The 20,216-nt window shown below is 42.0% G+C and overlaps 2 protein-coding genes across 2 annotated transcripts in view; both read right to left on the bottom strand.

Annotated features, from left to right (window-relative positions):
- Nucleotides 1-7,464, bottom strand: part of LOC110383390 (leucine-rich repeat serine/threonine-protein kinase 1) — a 50,283-nt gene extending 42,819 nt beyond the window's left edge. The window contains exons 1-7 of the mRNA XM_064042800.1: nt 7,441-7,464; nt 6,768-6,872; nt 4,615-4,756; nt 3,014-3,216; nt 2,027-2,101; nt 1,241-1,389; nt 452-559 (exon numbers count right to left, since the gene is read on the bottom strand). Of these exons, the coding sequence (XP_063898870.1) occupies nt 452-559; nt 1,241-1,389; nt 2,027-2,101; nt 3,014-3,216; nt 4,615-4,756; nt 6,768-6,872; nt 7,441-7,464 (806 nt within the window). The remainder of the gene's footprint in view (nt 1-451; nt 560-1,240; nt 1,390-2,026; nt 2,102-3,013; nt 3,217-4,614; nt 4,757-6,767; nt 6,873-7,440) is intronic.
- A 1,534-nt stretch (nt 7,465-8,998) lies between these two features.
- On the bottom strand, nt 8,999-20,216 carry LOC135119113 (leucine-rich repeat serine/threonine-protein kinase 1-like). The gene is made up of 10 exons (XM_064042799.1): nt 20,102-20,216; nt 18,983-19,146; nt 17,986-18,146; nt 17,226-17,372; nt 16,167-16,317; nt 15,398-15,571; nt 13,985-14,098; nt 13,195-13,301; nt 11,585-11,767; nt 8,999-9,161 (listed from the first exon to the last, which is right to left on the bottom strand). Exons 1-10 carry the CDS (start codon nt 20,214-20,216, stop codon nt 8,999-9,001), a joined length of 1,479 nt encoding a protein of 492 aa, XP_063898869.1.

Genomic DNA, 20,216 nt, shown 5'->3' with positions numbered 1-20,216 from the left:
TAAGTAATTTCCACGGTACGTGGGTGAAAATTTAAATGTCGGTGGTGCTTGTGATCTCTCTCCGGTGGTGTCGGCTTGTCGTCGCATCGCGCTATGAGAGTGAAGGAATACTGAGTGCACCGCAGTCCAAGCAAATTCTTGTGCACTATAATATGTCCTCTGCAGCTTATTTTCGCTAATCGACCTTGAATGCCATTAAAAAGAAACTACCTCGACCAATCGAGTGCTCCGGCGAGCCCCTTCCTGCCGTCGGTGGCGAGGAGGAGCTGAAGGAGGCAGAGGAGGTGAAGGAGGAGAAGGAGGAGGAAGAGGAGGTGAAGGAGGAAACGGAGGAGGAGGAGGAGGAAGAGGAGGTGAAGGAGGCAGAAGAGGAGTAGGAGGAGGAGACGGAGGAGGAGGAGAAGGAGGAGAAGGATGAGTAACACCTAGTATAATAACAAATATGACATACCTGAGCCAGTCGAGTGCTCCGGCGAGCCCCTTCCTGCCGTCGGTGACGCGCCACACCACGAGGTACAGCGAGCGACGCGATAAGAAGTACTGGTGAGTCGCGTAGTACCTGTGGGTGGATAGTCAGGTTTAGTTGTGTGCATTGTGGTGGATAGTTGTGGGAAAAATGGGGGAGATAACTTTAGAGGTGTTTAAGCGACTTCCCAAAAATGGGGGGTCTCAATTTGATGGCACTGGGTGTCAAAATCACACAGGGCATCGTTTGGGTCAAATGTTATATTGCCAATTTGGCATTCTCCGAAAATTAGGAGCAAATAATAAACTTATGGCAAAGTTTATTATTTTTCAATAATTACTATCCTCGAAAAAAAATATGCAAAATAAACTATCTAGGCCAACCTTTTTTAATACTTTTTAGATACGCATTGCGATAAATGGAAGGAATATAAAAGGTTAGGAAAATTATATATTTTTGATCATTATGCTGAGCGAGGGCCGTATTGCGCGCTTTAGGACGCATATTTTCCCTTAAATTTGTGTTATGTTATTTTTATCTTTTTATCCATGTTATGCTCATTTTGTTAGGGGCATTTATGCGTCTTATATTTTGCGCAATTTAACTCATTTCATTTCTTTCTTTTCTTTCTATCCCCAAAAAATCCGATTAGACCCAAAAATTTTCTATATAATTGTATCATAACATAGGCTATATTTTATCCGGGAACAGGCAGAAGTTTTCTCTGGGACGCGGGTGAAAACAGATACATAAATTGAACACTAGTATACTTACTCTTGCTGCCCCCCAAAGTCCCAAGTCCTGAAAGTGATAGGTCCTCGACTAGAGCGGTGCTTCTCATACACCCAGGTGCCTATATCCACGCCGACTGTCGACACGTTGCCGCGACGGGAGGATTTGTTACCCATGCGTTTTGCCCAGTGCTGGGGAAGAGGGTTAAAGAACTTAATACATTAAACTTATCTTTACTTCTAGCTAGACTAATGTAATAAAGAGGAAATAATTTCTTTGTTTTAAGCCGAAAGGCTCCGAAACTACTGAACCGATTTGAAAATTGTTTCACTGTTGGAAAGTACTCCTCCCGAGTAACATAGGCCAAATTTTATCTGGGTACATGAAAGAGTTACCCCGTGACCAGGCTGAGACCGCGGGAAAACGACTAGTAATATTAGAAAGCTGAAGAGTTTGCTTGGTTGAAACTGTCAATTTCAGAGAAAAACTGGCCCGATTTGAAAATATATTTCAGTGTCAGGTAGATAGGGTTACCGCGGCCCTGGTACATAAAAGGCTTACGAAGGGACATGGTGGGGTTTAGTCAGCAAGAATCTGATACTCCCTCACGCTGTAACCACAGCGGGAGCCGGCATAAGATGATTTAACGTTAAAAAAAGGTAGCCTATTCATTGAGGAAGGCTATGGGCTCTTTCACTGTTGGAAAGCTATACTATTCCCGAGTAACACAGGCTATATTTTACCCCGGTGCGGGACGTACTTCCCTCGGGACGCGAGCAAAACCGGTAGCCGAAGCTAGTAAACCAATATAGAGGCATACAAACTTACCTCTGTAGGTTTTCTCCGATGCTGGATAGCAGATTCTTGTCTTAGACACTCTAGTAGACTGGTTTTGCCTATACCCTGTATGAATACAAAGAAATAGGTAAATAACATAGCCTATTTTTGGTAGTTGGTTAAAAAATATTGTAGTTAGTGAAAATAGTGTAATGTGCTAATGAATATAATATATATGGTTTAGATAAGAAATTTAATAGTGTGCTAAGTATGAATGTAGATGGATGGAGAGGAAGAGGAAGACCTAAGAAACATGACATGAATAGGAAGGGAGTGAGTGTCAGTATGACGAGTGACAGGGAAATGGAAGACGATAACACATTGCGCCGACTCCAAATAAAATTGGGAACAGGGCAGGAGGAAGAAGAAGTTTAGATAGGAAATCGAATTTAGCTTGTGTAGAAAATATCGAAAAACTATCATAAATGTGAATCGAATGAAATACGAACTTTTAATTTTTGTAGAAGAGGTCGTTTGCTTGAACGAGCTATATAATCACAAGATCTACTGGTGCGATTTGAAAAAATCTTTCAGCACTATACAGCCCATTTATCAAGGAAGGCTATAGGCTACTTTTCAACCGAATTCATGCACAGTTTCCTACGGAATACAGGTGAAACTGATAGTAGGCAGAAGCTTAAGAATATGTTTGCTTAAAGGCGCTAATACTCAAGAGCTACTGGTCCGATTTGAAAAATCTTTCAGTGTCACATAGCCCATTTATCAAGGAAGACTATGGGCTACTTTCTATCCGTGCTCAAGCAAAGGATGCGGGTGAAAACGCCGGCAGAAGCTAGTATATAATAAAGCTGAAGAGTTTGTTTGCTTGAACGCGCTAATCTCAACAACTAATGGTCCGATTTGAAAAATTCTTTCAGCATTATACAGTCCATTTATCAAGGCAGGCTAAAGGCTACTTTTCAACCGGGTTCATGCAGAGATTCCCTAGTAAAAGAAGAGAGAGTAAGAAATTCTCACCTGCAACCCAACAAACATGAGCTTCATCCTGGTATAAGGACGGGCCTCCTGCAGCACGGACTTGAGGTAGCCCACTATATCCATGCTCTTGTATCTGCCGCACTGCAGCATGGAGCGCAGCGGCTCCTGCAGCGAGCACCCCACCGTGTTCAGGTTCCACAGGCGCGAGAGCAGGCCCATTTGTGGCGGCAGCGAGCATATGTCTGGACAACGAGCAACCAGTCGCTACAGTCCAACACAAGTCACTACAAGTCAAAAGAAGTCGCTACAATGTAACAGAAGTCACTAGAAGTCAACAGAAGTCAAACTAAGTCCAACACAAGTCACTGGAAGTCACTAGAATTCAACGGAAGTCAACAAAAGTAATTGAAGTCAGTAAAAGTCTTTTAAAGTCATTGAATTTTTTATGAGTCGGGTAAAGAAGATCTGCAGCAAGAGGCCCACGTTGTTCAGGTTCAATAGTCCTGATAGTCGATCAGCGAGCATATGTCTAAAGACGTTGTAAGAAGCTATGAAAGTCACTTTCTTCATGGAAATCTTAGGGGTCATGTAAGCCGGTTTTGTCGCATTGACAACAGATGGAATAGCAGAAGACCCTTGAGGGGGAGATGCCATATATGGCAAGGGAGGGGCAGAATACAGAGGTTATAAAATACAAGATCATTATAAGTTACTAGAAGTCATGTGACTCACTGTAGTCACCAGAAGTGACTCACCATTGTTCCTACAGTCACTATAGTTACCGACACGAATCTTGAGCTCTGACCTACATCTGCGCAGAAGTAATTTATTGGGTCCCTTTTGTGTTATGAAGTGAGGCGCGGGGGCGTTGTAAAGCGGTGATTGGCCCACAGTGCATCGCGTCATAGCCGTCACTCGGGATTGGTTCTTTGCTAATAAATCACTTCTGCGCAGATGTAGTTCAGAGCTCAAGATTCGTGCCGATAACTATAAGTTACTAGAAGTCATGTGACTCACCGTAGTCACCAGAAGTCACTCACCATTGTTGCAGCCACTACGCGTGAACAGAGTGCTGATTCCGAGTTTTGTAAGTTTACGCGCCCGATACGTAATTATAACTTGGCTGAAGTAAAGAGTCGTATGCTATTTCTATTGCTATTGTGGAGGTATGAGAACAGAGAGTAAAGCTCATCATACCTCGCACTAAAGGGAGGATCCTCCGACCGGACAGGTGGTTTTGCCCGGTGGGCTACTGCCCGACAGTTGTTGTCGGGGTAATCTATGCGTGCTACTGTGCGCGCGAACACTGCATGTGCGATGCAGGATAGTTGCGTCGGCGACTGTGTAGATGGCGGTGTTGACAGTAGTAGTACCGCTACACTATTTTCCGGATGACGTTTACTATTTCGCAAGTGAGCGCGTTAAACATGTCAAAAATGTATACGACGTAATTAAGTTGTATGATAAATTACGCATCGATAGGCAGTCGCTTCTTGTAAAGCACTGGTACTCAGCTGAATCCGGTTAGACTGGAAGCCGACCCCAACATGATTGGGAAAAAGGCTCGGAGGATGATGATAATTTACGGATCGAGAAAGTTAACTTGCAAAACTCGCACTAGGCACTCAGAAGTGACTCACCCTTGTTCCCGCTGATGTTGAGCACGGACAGGTTGGTGAGCTCGTGTATGGCCGGCGGGATGCCGCGCAGCAGGTTGCACGACACGTCCAGCATCGATAGCAGGGGGAATAGCAGGCGAGTCTTCAGGGAGGAACCCGTGTTCTTGCAGTCAGTAGAAGTGAACAGAAGTCACTCACCATTATTCTTGCAGCCAGTAGAAGTGAACAGAAGTCACTCACCATTCTTGCAGTCAGAAGAAGTGAACAGAAGTCACTCACCCTTATTCTTGCAGTCGCTAGAAGTGAACAGAAGTGACTCACCCTTGTTCCCGCTGATGTTGAGCACGGACAGGTTGGTTAGCTCGTGTATGGCCGGCGGGATGCCGCGCAGCAGGTTGCAGGATACGTCCAGCATCGATAGCAGGGGGAATAGCAGGCGAGTCTTGAGAGAGGAACCCGTGTTCTTGCAGTCAGTAGAAGTGAACAGAAGTCACTCACTATTCTTGCAGTCAGTAGAAGTGAACAGAAGTCACTCACCATTCTTGCAGTCAGTAGAAGTGAACAGAAGTGACTCACCCTTGTTCCCGCTGATGTTGAGCACGGACAGGTTGGTGAGCTCGTGTATGGCCGGCGGGATGCCGCGCAACAGGTCATTATAAGTCAATAGAAGTCATGTGACTCACTGTAGTCACCAGAAGTCACTCACCATTATTCTTGCAGTCAGTAGAAGTGAACAGAAGTCACTCACCATTATTCTTGCAGTCAGTAGAAGTGAACAGAAGTCACTCACTATTCTTGCAGTCAGTAGAAGTGAACAGAAGTCACTCACCATTATTCTTGCAGTCAGTAGAAGTGAACAGAAGTCACTCACTATTCTTGCAGTCAGTAGAAGTGAACAGAAGTGACTCACCCTTGTTCTTGCAGTCAGTAGAAGTGAACAGAAGTCACTCACCATTATTCTTGCAGTCAGTAGAAGTGAACAGAAGTCACTCACCATTATTCTTGCAGTCAGTAGAAGTGAACAGAAGTCACTCACCATTCTTGCAGTCAGTAGAAGTGAACAGAAGTGACTCACCCTTGTTCCCGCTGATGTTGAGCACGGACAGGTTGGTGAGCTCGTGTATGGCCGGCGGGATGCCGCGCAGCAGGTTGCAGGATACGTCCAGCATCGATAGCAGGGGGAATAGCAGACGAGTCTTGAGAGAGGAACCCGTGTTCTGTAAGAAGGTTATAATATATAATATACATATATAATATAATGTGTCGGGACACCTTTTCACACACGGTCGGTTAGCCCCATGGTAAGTTATTAATTAACTTGTGTTATGGGTGCTAACACAACTGATAAACTACATATATACATATTTATGAATACATATTATAACACCCAGACCACGATTAACAAGCGTGCTCATCACACAAATGTCGACCGAGCCGGGAATCGAACCCGGGACCTCAGGTTCGGCAGTCCGGCATGGTGACCATTGCGCCATCGAGGTCGTCAGAAGAAGGTTTAAGGGGTACTTCTTCTTCTTCTTTCGTGTCGATGACATGTCTTACAGTGACACTACAGTTTAACAATATGCCGCCACAGCGAAAGCACGGTCGGACGCGCTCATTAGGTTCTCCCGCGAGCAAGTTTCAGGGCACAGGGGTACTTCACTAAACAGTTTAAAACAAAGTCGCTATCTCTGACCCCATATCCCTATGTATGCTTTAACTTTTAAAACTACGCAACGGATTTTCATGTGGCTTTTTTATTAATAGAGTGATTTAAGAGGAAGTTTTATATATTCAATAACATACATTAAATAGTGGGGAAATACTGTTACACGTGCAAAGCCGGAGCGGGTCACTAGTGTTTTATAAAAGTAAATAGCTTGCTTATTAGAACGAGCTAATCACAAAAAGCCATTTATCGAAGAAGGATATAGAGTACACTTTTTATCTCGAGTAGTTCTATAAGGGCCGTGAGTGAAAACTCTAGTCTTACCAATACCATAAACACGAGTTTTTATTTTTTTTAGTTCCTCTTTCACGCAAAAACTGCAGTTGTGGCAACCATAGATTATATCCAAACAACATTTCGGCAATTTTTTATCTCGGTACCAGAAATACTTCCCACGATATGCAAGTGAAGCCGCAGGCAGAAGCTAGTCAATCATAAAGCTTACCCATTCATCATCTTCATCATTAGTAGAGTCATCTTGTGCTGCTGATGTTAAGCCATCGTCATCTGTCGTCAGTTGGATGCGAGTCAGAAGGTTGTTGGCTAGAATCTGCAAAGAGAAACATCATTCCTTGAGACCCGTGATTTAACTGATGACTGCGGAAAGGACTAACCGTCAATTGCACAAAGTTCCATTAAAGTTAAAGCTTCTTTAAAGCTATTGCTGACTCTTTCTTTGTCAACAAGATAAAAAGTGTCAGCAATAGATTTAATGAAGCTTTAACTTTAATGGAGCTTTGTCCAACTGTTGTCCAAATGTTAGCAGTCTAGTAGTGGACGTTTTAACGCTGCAAAGACGAGATTTCGATAATTATTTCATTAACATTTACAGGGTTCCAGACGTTAATATTAAAAGGGGCCCATTTCACAAAAAATTCAACCCTACTTACAGCCAGTTTCTTCATCAAAAGTAAAGGTCAAAGTATTGTCTAAGGTAAAAGTAACGGTCAAATTAGTTTTTTCTATTAGTTTTGCTGTTATTTTAGCCTTGAAAAAACGAATTTGACCGTTACTTTCACTTTAGACATTACTTTGACTTTTACTTTTGATGAAAAAACTGGCTGTTAGACATTTCAGAAACTGCGTTGCTAGATTTGAAAAGTTATTTTTCCATTTACCAAAGTCCTTAACCTTTCAACCATTAAGCGTTCTCTCGCAAAACTGATAGCACGTAGCAGTTATGACATACCGGAGCTATCCAACCAAGAAATTTTGCAAATCTGAATACCTGCTCCACTTACAAAGTTCTCAACCCTTCTATTATCCGACAGAGTCTAGGATTAAACATAGAAAATTCAGTAGCTAACCAGATCTGAAGAGTACTCCCACTTACCAGAGTCCTCAAGCCTTCAAGCCTCAAGTGTCTTCTAGCAGGACAGGCGGCACTGAGGAGTTGTGACCTGACAGACCCACCAAACCCAGGAATTCAACAGCCAGACAGATTTGAAGAGTTCTCCGACTTACTAAAGTCCTCAAGCCTTCAAGCCTCAAGTGTCTTCTAGCAGGACAGGCAGCGCTCAGGAGTTGTGACCTGACGGAGCCACTAAACCTAGGAATTCAACAGCCAGACAGATTTGAAGAATTCTCCCACTTACCAGAGTCATCAAGCCTTCAAGCCTCAAGTGTCTTCTAGCAGGGCATGCTGCACTGAGGAGTTGTGACCTGACGGAGCCACCGGACCTAGGAATTCAACAGCCAGCCAAATCTGAGGAGTTCTCCCACTTACCAGTGTCCTCAAGCCCTCAAGCCTCAGATGTCTCCTAGCAGGGCAGGCAGCACTGAGGAATTCTGACCTAAAAGACCCATAAAACCTAGGAATTCAACAGCCAGCTAAATCTGAGGAGTTCTCCCACTTACCAGAGTCCTCAAGCCTTCAAGCCTCAAGTGTCTTCTAGCAGGGCAGGCAGCACTGAGGAATTCTGACCTAAAAGACCTGTTAAACCCAGAAAATTCAACAGCCAGCAAAATCTGAAGAGTTCTTCCACTTACCAAGGTCCTCAAGCCTTCAAGCCTCAGATGTCTTCTAGCAGGGCAGGCGGCACTGAGGAGTTGTGACCTGACGGAGCCACCGGACCTGGGTCGAGATCGCACGTTGTTCGCCGAGTTGGGACAGTAGCACGCTAGGGGATCGCCTTCGGTCGAGCCGAAATTTTCCACCTGCAGAATATAAAATTATAACATGAGATGAAGGCAAATATCTCGTTCATGATTCTATTAATGCGAGCCTTGTTCTGCTAGCAAAAATATTCAAAAAGTAAGTACACTGAGAGTTTTTAAGAGTCCTTTTGCTAATTTTGAAAGTGCGTGAGAGTATCTCTGTCTGTTGCACTTTTACGCTAGAACTACTAAATCGATTTCAATAAAATATACACAGGCAGTAAGTGCTTCTCCAGGGACGTGGGGAAAACAACTGGGAACAGCTACATATTTCGTCATACTTACTATGTTCTTAGGTACAAGTATATAAAGCTAGCGAGTATGTTCAAAGACTCTTATCGTAGGAACTACTGGTCAGATATGAAAAAAAAAAGTTGATTAGTCCATTCATCGAGGCAGACTATAGGTTACTTCATTCCCAGGAGCATAAAGTAAATTCCCTCAGGAAGCGGGTGAAAACGAAGACATAAACTAGTCTTATAATATCTTTGAATGTACTTCACCATCATCATCATCATCTCAGCCGGCGGACGTCCACTGCTGAACATAGGCCTCCCCCTTAGATCTCCACAGATACCTGAATGCACTTACTTGAGGTAAACTAGGCCAGCAGGTAATTTCGTTGTGACTTAGATCCAGTTGCCGCAAACTCGTAGGGTAGGCAGTCACGTATGACATAGACCTGTGAAAAAAATAATTCTAATAATATACAGGAGCTTGTGGCTAAGTAACAGTCACAAAGATCGATAGATTATAAGGCATTAATTAAACAATCCGCGTGGATAGGTGATAGGTGATGAAAAGTTCCTCTATGTTTCAGGGGGTACTTTAACTTGATCGGTCCCGGCTGTTATTTGAACAGGCATGTAAAGGTAAATTTTTAGGGTTTCGCACACAAATGAGAAAACGGGATACCAATTACTAAGACTTCGTTATAGTTATACAGTTGACATTTTCATAGATATTTCTGTTGCCACTGAAAACTAGAACCATAAAAACATTTTAGGGGGTTCCCATACAACAAACATGACATCTTCATAGATAACGTTACACTTTGTACGCGAGTGCAACTCGCACTTACCATTTTTTAATCATACTTTATTAAACACATTTGCTAGCTTACTTAGTAGGTATTTAAAATCTATACATATAATAAATCTGTAAAAAAACTGTGTCCGTACATTGAATATATTAAAAAAATAATAATTGGGTGGGGTTTAGAATCAGTAATGGAGCACAAATCCAAAAAAAAAATTCTGTCTGTTTGTCTGTATGTCTGTATGTCTGTATGTCTGTATGTCTGTTTGTTTGTACACGCTAATCTTCGGAACTACTGGACGGATTTCAATGATTTTTTCTTTGTTGTATCAGTATTAAGCCTGGTCAACATATAGGCTATAATTTATCTTCGAAACTTGAAGACCTGGTGCAGAACTCCAACAGACTAATAAAACTATAAGAGATACAAATATGGTGCCTTGGCAAAAATTGTTTCATTTGATGAACATTTTCAGCTGAGATAATAAATTTTAAGATCTGGAACACCTGATGTGGAACCCCAAGAGCCCAGCTTCTCTGTACCATATACAGGTATGACGTTTTAGCAAAAGTTGTTCAATTTGATAAGCACTTTCTATTGACTTATACAAATTGAAGATCTAAAACACCTGATGTGGAACTCCAGGGGCCCAGCTAGACTATAGCATATAGAGGTATGACGTTTTAGCAAAAGTTGTTCAATCTGATACGCATTCTCTGTTGACTTATAAAAATTGAAGATGTAAAATACCTGATGTGGAACTCCAGGAGCCCTGCTAGACTATATGAAGCATATGAAGATATGACGTTTTAGCAAACGTGGGGCCGAAGCCAACACGCTGAAGCCCTTTTGAGACAACTTTAATGAAATGGTGACACAAAACCGACGATTATCCCTTTATACACTATAGAAATGAACCCAAGGACAATCCCCGGTGGACGTCGTTAAAGAAAAGACAATCAACGGTTCTGTGCTACACTATTGCTAACTATGGGACGAAAACTACTTGGGCTATTGTGATGGGATGTTAGTGGATGACAATGTATTAGGTACATGTAAAAACGGCAGGTGGAGACTCGCCACCTCACCTACTGGGCCCCCGGGAACCAGTCACTGAATACATAGCAACAAGATGGCTACAGGGTCATGAGCGGCTGAAGGGTGAGGATACCTCGGCGGACTTTAAACGCAGATTACGCGCTCCCTGTGCTTACCATGAGGCACCTACCCTCCGAGCAGGGCTACTAATCCTGCTCTAGCGACTCCACTCTGGACGGCCAAGCCAAGCCAGAGGCGTGAGACCTACCCCCGTCATGGTTCACTCCGACCGGCCGGAGATGGGGGACAGTATACACTCCCTGGAGAACTCAGTATATACATACATATAGCCCCGCGGGGTCGCTACTCCCCGTCATCAGCCTCAGATGTCCTGCGGTGCCTATATCTCATTATTATTGTCGTTATTATCTCAAGAGCCTTTGTCCCAATTATGTTAGGGTCGACATCCAGTTACGATGCAACTGAGTACCAGTGTTTTACAAGGAGCGACTGCTTATCTGACCTCCACAACCCGGTTACCCGCTCAACCCAACACCCCTTGGTAAGACTTACTGGCTTCTGACTACCCATAACGACTGCCAAGAATGTTCAATGTCAGTCGGAACCTACAGTTTAACATCCCCTCCAAAATATACGTAGAAAGTACATACGAACTTAGAAAAGTTGCATTGGCAGGCACTTGCCAGACCTGGAATCAAAGACGCACGCTCATACTTGAGAGATTGGTTCTCTACCCACTAAACCACCACGAATTCCACTAAGTCACCACGACTTTGTCATCTATTTAATGTTTTTTTACGTAATAATACGTGTAATATTTTTGCCTCACACAACTTAAATGCGGACTAATTAGAATCACTACTTTTATCCCTATGGTCACGTCTATTGCGACTATTCAGATCTTTGATTTTGCTGACCCCGTAGTCGCTGGCATAAGGGACAGGATCCGCGTACGAAGTCGCGGGCAGAAGCTAGTATAACATATAAGATTACACTACCAAACTTACCTCAGCGAATTATAAGCCATATTAAGCCTAGTAAGGTTAGTAGCCCTGCAGGCGAGGGCGGCGGGCACGCACGTGAACTGGTTGTGCGCCAGGTTGAGGCACGCCAGCGGCGCTCCGCCCCGCGGGGGTGCTCCGCCCTCCACCACGCCGCGCCACGTGTGAGCGCGACGCGCTTCCGACCAGCTGCGGAGGTAAAATGATAACTATGACAATCAATAAAATTTAGATAATTATATCATGTAAATTTCAGAATCAGAAAATCAATATCATCATCTTCCTGCCGTGTTCCCAAGTCATTTGGGGTCGGCGCAACATGTCTTTTTCTTCCATTCCTCTCTGTCAGACGTCATACTTACATCCACTCCTTTCTGCTTCATGTCCTCTTTTTGTTAAATAAATAATGTTTTTGTTAAATAAATATTGTTACATAAATAATGTCATCACTTCCAATATATGTGTTCTCAACATTCCAAAAATCTTCGTTCTTCAAATAATCGTCTTCTGCACTGCCCTACTCACCGTTCAGACATCATTCATTCTTCCTTTTTCGTTAAATCCATTCTTCTGTGGAATGAGCTTCCTCTGGAAATCAGGATGGTTAACAGTCGATATTCCTTTAAAAAGAAACTACGCGACCACATTCACAAGAAATTGGCAGAATCGCTACCATAGCTTTTTTTTTCTATTCTTTTTTTATTCATGGCAAATGTAATATGTATGTATGTATGTATATATTTTGTGTATTATTGTCCATATATTCTATATATATATATATATTTTTTTTCTCTTTGCATGTAGATTGTATTAAAAACTGCACCTACCACTGCTATTTCCCCACCACACAAAGGTAGACTGGGAGAAAACGCCTAAGGCGTTAAGTCCGCCATTGTACTATTTGTGCAAAAAGTATTATAAATAAATAAATAATGAAAATCAATAAAATGAAGATATGCTACCTTCACATTATGTAGATGTGAGAACCAGAAAGTCAATATAATAACGTCATTTCTATGTTTACTGAAATAAAAAAAATTCTACTACTACACAATTCTACTAATTTTACCAAGGGAGTTTTCGTATTATAAAAACTAGTCTATGTCCTGATGTCCTGATGATATATTCATTTAATAACAAAAAACAATCCATCATGCCCTGTAGATCGACCTTAAATATTTATACATATATTTTTTAACCCCATAAAAAATCTATTGCCAATGAATTGCTTTTAATCAAACTTTAGAGCAATTTATGAAGATTAATTTAAAGCATAAACATTTGTTTAATTATATTTTGAGTCTCGTCAATCCCTACGAAGAATATTCAAAAATTACTTATTCTTTTTGGCACTTCAAATTCTGGACGGCTTGAGAAACACACTGATTTTTGGACCTGTGCCTTAAGTAATATTATACGCAATATTATAATATAAATAAATACTTAAATAATATACTACATACTACTATATTACATGAAACGCCTTCCTCTCTTGTAACTCTTTGCTGTGCCCATCAGGGTCCATAATTGTGACTACCTCTATTATTTTATATTTCCCACCAAATGTACATTATGGAATGCAATAAATGATATGATATGATATGAAGTATACTTACACAGCATTCCCAGCGCGGTTGCTGAGCACGGGAACAGCTTCATCATCATCATCATCAGCGGCCTCCGACTCGCTGCGCTCGATCGACGGGCTGCGCGATGATGATTTCTGTGCGAAGAGTTACATCATCAGAAATATTACTGTACTCGGGTAAAAAATACAAATTAATTTCAAAAGAGTCAATGGTATTTCTGCAATTGCCATTATTGCAATTATTGCCATCGTGATATTACCAGATGACTCTTGGATTACATCGGACAATGAGACCATATGAAATGGGACTACCATTAACCTATGGAACTTCTAAGATCAAACTTCAGAAAACTGGAGCAGATCGGAGAAGCGTTTATAGATTACAATAGTAAAGATAAATAATTGATATTGTAATCTATAAACGCAATACTACCCCCCATTCAAGTCCTGGCAGGTAATATTAAAGCTCCTTATATAAGCAATAGGATTTCTCCACTCAGAGATACTACAAAAAAACCGAGTTATTAAATCACGAAATTTTATTTGTTATTTAAAAACTTCTCCGCTCCGTTTGGTGGATTATGAACCTAATACATATTTTGTCCACGTCTAGCCTCGGTTCTTCTAGAAACTGGTGAACATTAAATTAAACATATAATATTGACAGATTATTTTTGAAATTGGTTATAAAGTAATTTTCATATCTTTTTTTAAAGGAATAATTGTCAAATAAGATTTGATTGTCTTATTCTATTTTTGATATTAACTAAAAAACAAAATTAATGAAACATCTAGCCAGATAATAGATAATAACTTACAGATTGTGTAGCCATAGCGAACTGAGCACTGCCTATAGAGGGCGAAGCACTAAGCTGGGGCGAAGTCTCCGACGGTGATGCCAGCTGCTGGGGACTACCGCATTCTGATTGACCCTGGTTGTAGAAAATAAGGTTTTTGATGAAAATGATTTATAAGTTCTCTAACTGTGAACGTGTGACTTGAGCAGTTCTAAATAAAATATTTTCACAAAAAAAATACAATACAATTTTACAAATACTCTTTTTTTACTAAAAGATACCTTTACAGTTATACCAGAAGTTTGATGGCTATGTATGTATGTCTATTTTTGTATTGACCGTAACTTAGGTCTCAAACGGATGATTTATTTATTTATGTGTATTTTTGCTCTAATTCTTAGCCATGTCCACAAAAATTACTAGCTATTTACCAAATCCTAAACTAAATCTGTCACATTTAGATTCGTTACAAATGGAGAAATTAATAAGTAAATGTCTAGCAATATATTTTATAAAAACGATATAATTAGCAATGGCAATTTTTTCTTATCTTATAATAGATGAAATTGTTTACTGAAGCTGTATCCCGAAATTAAAGTATAGCGCATCGTATTAATTTGAAATGGCAACGCTCAAGATGGATTTTTAAAATTGGTAATTACACAATTTATAATTACATTATACATACCGTAATTTTACTTTATTAATTTACTGAGTATGCAGATGAATCTACAGAAATAACTACAGTTAAATTATTTCAATAAATACCCAGTAAGATCGAAGTAGACGACGTGGGATGTTTTCTTTATATTGTTTATTGAGTGTCTGAACAAAAATAATAATCCTTTACATATTTGTACCATATTTGTAACTCGTGGCTTAGTAAAAGCCGCAAGAGTCAATCGATCATAAGGTTAAGCAACATCTATGGATGGGAGACCATCTTGTCATGACAAGTTCTTCCATGTTTCGGAAAGCACGATAAATTGTAGGTCCCAGCTGTCATTGAACATCTTTGGCAGTCGTTAAGGGTAGTCAGAAGCCAGTAAGTCTGACAACCAGTCTTACCAAGGGGTTGCCAGTAACTGGGTTGAGGAGATCAGATAGACAGTCGCTCCTTGTAACACACTGGTATAGTTATCGGCACGAATCTTGAGCTCTGACCTTCCCCTGCGCAGAAGTAATTTATTGGGTCCCTTTTGTGATATTCGCGAGGCGCGGGGGGCGGGCTAAAGCGGTGATTGTCCCGCAGTGCATCGCGTCATAGCCGTCACTCGGGATGGGTTCTTTGCTAATAAATCACTTCTGCGAAGATGTAGGTCAGAGCTCAAGATTCGTGCCGATAACTATACTCAGATACATCCGGTTAGACTGGAAGCCGACCACAACATAGTTGGGACAGGCCCAGCAGCTGATGATGTGAAGCTTACTAACCTCGCAGCCCTGGGGCAGGTCCCTCAGATGGTTGAGGGCTACATTCAGGTCTCTCAGTGCTGGAGCACTCCACATGGCTGCAGGAAGAGCTCGTAACTTGTTGTTTGATACGTCCAGGGTTGAGAGACTGGGCAGACGGAATAGGAGAGCTGGTAGTTCTTCTAGGCGGTTATCCTGCGGAAAAGATGGTAAGATTATCATGAATAAGCTTCTAACAGCGTTTTGAAAATAGTCTGACACTAAAACATATATGTATTTAGGTTAATGTTAGTGGTTATATTTTTTTAGTTAAAGGTTCTTTTTTTTACACACTCTGTCTATATCTCTTTTTATTCCAACTCTGCCATAACGAGCCTGCTGGAAAATATTTCTCATGAAATAAGTTGTGCCTTTGTACTATCTGTTCTATTTTTTTTTGCATGTATTCTATGTGTGTAACTGTGTATATAAACTGTTAAATAAATAAAAGATTTTTTCTAATGGGAGCAGCGGGCCCTGAGATAAGAGCGTTCAAGCAAACAGAAATAAACTCTTCAGCTATATAATTTTGCTAAAAATAATACAATGCCTATGTACTACCTTATGTACTCCGTTATCTACTCCCCTTTTATGTTTCCCCCGTATAACTCTCCTTATTTACTTCCCCAATATACTCTCTTATACAAAATAGGCTGAAACGGAATCAACCTACTTAAGAAAAAGCAATACTGCAATATCACAAAAAAACCCCATACTTCATACAAAAAACAATATACAGGTAAGGTTTTACCTGTAAATACAACTCTTGCAGCACAGGCGCGGAGTACAGCTCGGGTCTGGTCTTGGACTTCTTCTTCCGTCTCTTGCTGTCCAGATCTTCTTCGAACGGATCCTCGAGGGTTGGGAGACGTTCTAGTTTATTTTGAGCTGCGTTTAAGTACCTGAAAATGGTCCGTAGGTAATTTAAAACTAGCTTCTGACAGTGGTTAGACCCGTGTAGTGTGTTGGAACTTATTCATTTAGCCGGGTAAAACGTAGCCTATGTTTTCGATAAATGAGGGTTTTTGAATTTTTTTCTGCCACCGGGTGGCGCCACGTATGCGTCTGGTCCAAACAGCTGTCAAATAGTATGGAATTGTAGGTGCCGAACTTATTGTTTATTGAAATTCTGTTATATTGGAAGTGTTATTGATTTTATTATGGACTACGGTCAGAATAAGGTTTCCGAACTAAAAATTGAGCTAAGAGAGAGGGTGCAAAAGTCACTGGTACTAAGGAAAAGCTTGTTGAAAAATTTTTTAACACAATATGATTTAGTTTTTTTTATTTACTCAACCGCAATAGTAAAACAATAATGCAGTGCTTTAATTATAAAATAAAAAAAAAACACTAAAATCGTTCACTATTCATAGTAAAGATAAGCACTTTGACAGTTATCTGGACCTGACGACTCGGTGCTGCCACCTCGTGGACGCCATTTTACGAAACCCTCATTGACTGACATTACTTAATTTAAATTAATCAGATCAGTAATTCCTGCGTAGCTGGCTGGTCTCCTTAGAGAGAACAGCCGCTGTGACCTACAATCCGTCATTTTTTTCATACAAAGTTATAAAAATAGGTAACCACCGATATCTTATACACAGTCCATGCCACCTAAAGGCTCTAGAAACAGATATCTCTTCACAATAAGTGCCGTTTCTATCAGGACCGGTTTCTGAAGCAGTCCCTTGACCCATCTTCCTAAAGAGAGCCTCTCGAGATGTTGATCGAGACACCATTAGTATTATTATTTTCCTCAGCCTTTCTCAGGCATCATCTTCCTACCTTGGTGGAATTGATGACCTACCTCAAGCTCAGCATGGTGAAGAGTTCAGGAGGCAGCAGCCTCAGCTCGTTGTTGGATAGATCTATCCTGGTGAGAGCGTGCAGGGCTCCGGAACTGCTGCTCAACTTGCTGTTCACGCGGAGAGCTGCTTGACGGAGCCAGGACATGCTGGAAGAGAAGACGAAGGTTAGGTGATGCAAATATGGATGGGTGAGCGTTGGGAAGAAGTGTTGTAGTGGTCTGGATGTTGATTAACGTAAATCTTAAGTTATATCTGTTCTATCTATTCACCCACGTAGCGTAGGAACAACTTGTCACCCGGGTAAAAAGTGGTAAATAACTATCTTCTATAAGTAAATATATTTTTCGGTATTAACACTGAAAAACTGCAACTGGCTCCCGGCTCATTAGAACATCCTTGGCAGTCGTTACGGGTAGCCAGTAAGATTGACATCACCCGTCTTTCCAAGGGTTGTAACTGGGTTGAGGAGGTCAGATTGGCAGTCGCTCCTTGTAAAACACTGGTATTCAGCTGCACCTTAGACTGGAACTTAACGATAAATGGGCTATCTAACAGTGAAAGAATTTTTCAAATCAGACCAGTAATTCCTGAGATTAACCTGGTTATTCCTGAGATATGACCGCATGACAATCGGTTGCGTAGTTTTGAAGATTTAAGCGTATAAAGAGGGACATGGGGACATAGGGATATTGGGACAGAGAAAGCGACTTTGTTTTATACTATGTAGTGAAATAAAGATATAAGTAAGTAGGTACAAACCGTATGGTAGCGAGCTGAGCTCTCAGCTCTCTCCAGTTGAGCATGACAGCGACAGTGGGACAGAGAGAACTGTACGTCAGCGCGGAGTCACCTGAACGACTGCTGAATAGCGCTTCAGATATCATTGACTTGTTCAGCTTGTAGTCAGGGTCGGGGTATGCCTGTAGAGTATAAATAAAGAAAATTACAAATCGGTTGATCAAAGACAGATATGAGGGAAGAAAATTAAAAATAAAATACGAAGATTGAATTAGAACCTACTCCATTTGCACCGAGGCTGCGGGATTGTTGGCGCTGATGTTGGTAATTTAGAAAATTGTTTTTTTTTTTTATAATATGTATGTTAGTCTTTAAGGTGTTGAAAATAAAGGTATTTGATTTGATTTAGTCAATAAGAGTCTGACACCAATTAGAAACAATCCCGCAGCTCCGGCAGGCATTGGCCCTGGTGGACCCGCGGTGGGCCCGAGTGGGCCTCACTGGGGGGTGGTGGGCCTCACTGGAGGTGGTGGGCCTCACTGGGGTGATAGATCACACTAGGGGTTAGGCCCCGCTGGGAGTGGGCCCCGCCGGGAGGTGGGCCCCGCAAGGGTGGGCCCCACCGGGCGTGGGCCCCGCCAGAGGTGGACGCTGGGGGTGATGGACCTTACCGGGGGTGGTGAGCAGTGCGGGTCAGTGGCGCCATGCTACAGGAGTAGTTCTACTGCACTATATAATGTTAGCTACCTTAGTAGCGAGCAGCGACTGTGTTTCAGATGGCACAGTTAAACTGTAGGTCCCGGCTGTCATTGAACATCCTTGACGGTCGTTACGGGTAGTCAGAAGCCAGTAAGTCTGACACCAGTCTAACTAAGGGGTATCGGGTTGCCCGGGTAACTTTGTTGAGGAGGTCAGATAAGCAGTCGCTTCTTGTAAAGCTCTGGTACCCAGCTGAATCCGGTTAGACTGGAAGCCGACCCCAACATAGTTGGGAAAAGGCTCGGAGGATGATGATGACCTTAGTAGCGAGCAGCTTAGCCAGCAGCTCGGTGAGCGAGTGTCTGCTGCACTCGCGGATGGCGCGGCAGTGAGGGTCGGTGGCTCCGTGCTGCAGGAGTAGTTCCACTATCTGCACGTTCTTGGCGCGGGCTGCTATTGAGAGCGCTGTCCAGGGACTGTCTCCTGAAAGGCAGAAGGTTTAAATGAAGTAGGCCCTTTTGAAGAAGTGCGAAGTCTGTTAAAAATAGTGTTAATCTGCCGAAGCGGAGAGAAGTCCTGGTGTTAAGGCTTCGGCTCCACTGAGGCAGAGACGAGCGGAGCTGAGAGGAGACGAGTGAGGATCGACCAATCACATTACATGAAATCCATATCTCGTCTTTTTCATGTTATGTGATTGGTCGATCCCCACACGTCTCCTCTCAGCTCCGCTTGTCTTTGCCTTAGTGGTGCACAGCCTTAACGATGTTCATTTTAAACAACAAATAGAATTTGAGTTTTACCTGCCACATAGGCCGTCATTTCATAAAAAACGCTAGATACTCACAGTCAAATACATAATTCTAAATCACACTAGGACTTAAAGTTAAGCAACGTTTGAATATTTCCTGGTCAGCTGCATGCAGTTATAAAATCTCATTTTGACACCACCAGATAACAAAACTACATCATCATCATCAGCTTCTCGTTCCACTGCTGGGCATAGATCTTGTTGCGTTGGGAGGAAGGTAATGAGTATGAACGGAGACGGACATAGTGGAAGAGGAACCAAAGAAACGATGGATGGATCATGTTGAAAGTGTTAACCATGGAGTTTCTTGCCTGTTCTTCTCCATAGGAAGCTACTTTTGGAATGGGCAACTAGAATCTTTACTACTTATTTATAATTTTGACGTTCATAAGTGCTTGTAAAAGCTTACCTACATGAAATAAATGATTTGATTTGATTTGATTTGAGTGAATATGGTTAGAAAGAATGTTATTCGTGACATGACGGAAAATAGATGAGTATGGAAGGAGAAAACATGCTGCGCCGACTAAAAATTAAATTGGAATAAGGGCAGGAGGATTTTGATGCTGAATGTTGATGCCTCCACTCACACAGAGAAGGATTGAGCGTTAATCTTAATACAAAACTTACTATCGTTATTATAAGCAGGTCTGGCGGGCGAGGGGCCGGCGGAGCCTCGTGCTGTGACCGCGGCCGACGCACTACGGGAGCGACGACGGTCTCGGGTACCATCGTTGCCGCCCAT

This window comes from Helicoverpa armigera, chromosome 30 (assembly GCF_030705265.1).
Source record: "Helicoverpa armigera isolate CAAS_96S chromosome 30, ASM3070526v1, whole genome shotgun sequence".
Taxonomy (NCBI): domain Eukaryota; kingdom Metazoa; phylum Arthropoda; class Insecta; order Lepidoptera; family Noctuidae; genus Helicoverpa; species Helicoverpa armigera.
Note: the sequence above shows the minus strand (reverse complement) of the source record. Positions and strands in the feature narration are given on the sequence as shown.

Coding starts and splice junctions, on each gene's coding strand:
- LOC135119113 (XM_064042799.1), bottom strand. CDS start 20,216: ATGGGCGGCAACGATGGTACCCGAGACCGTCGTCGCTCCCGTAGTGCG. Junction 19,147..20,101: donor ACCTGCTTATAATAACGATA/GTAAGTTTTGTA, acceptor TCTGCCTTTCAG/GAGACAGTCCCTGGACAGCG. Junction 15,572..16,166: donor TGCAAGAGTTGTATTTACAG/GTAAAACCTTAC, acceptor TCTTTTCCGCAG/GATAACCGCCTAGAAGAACT.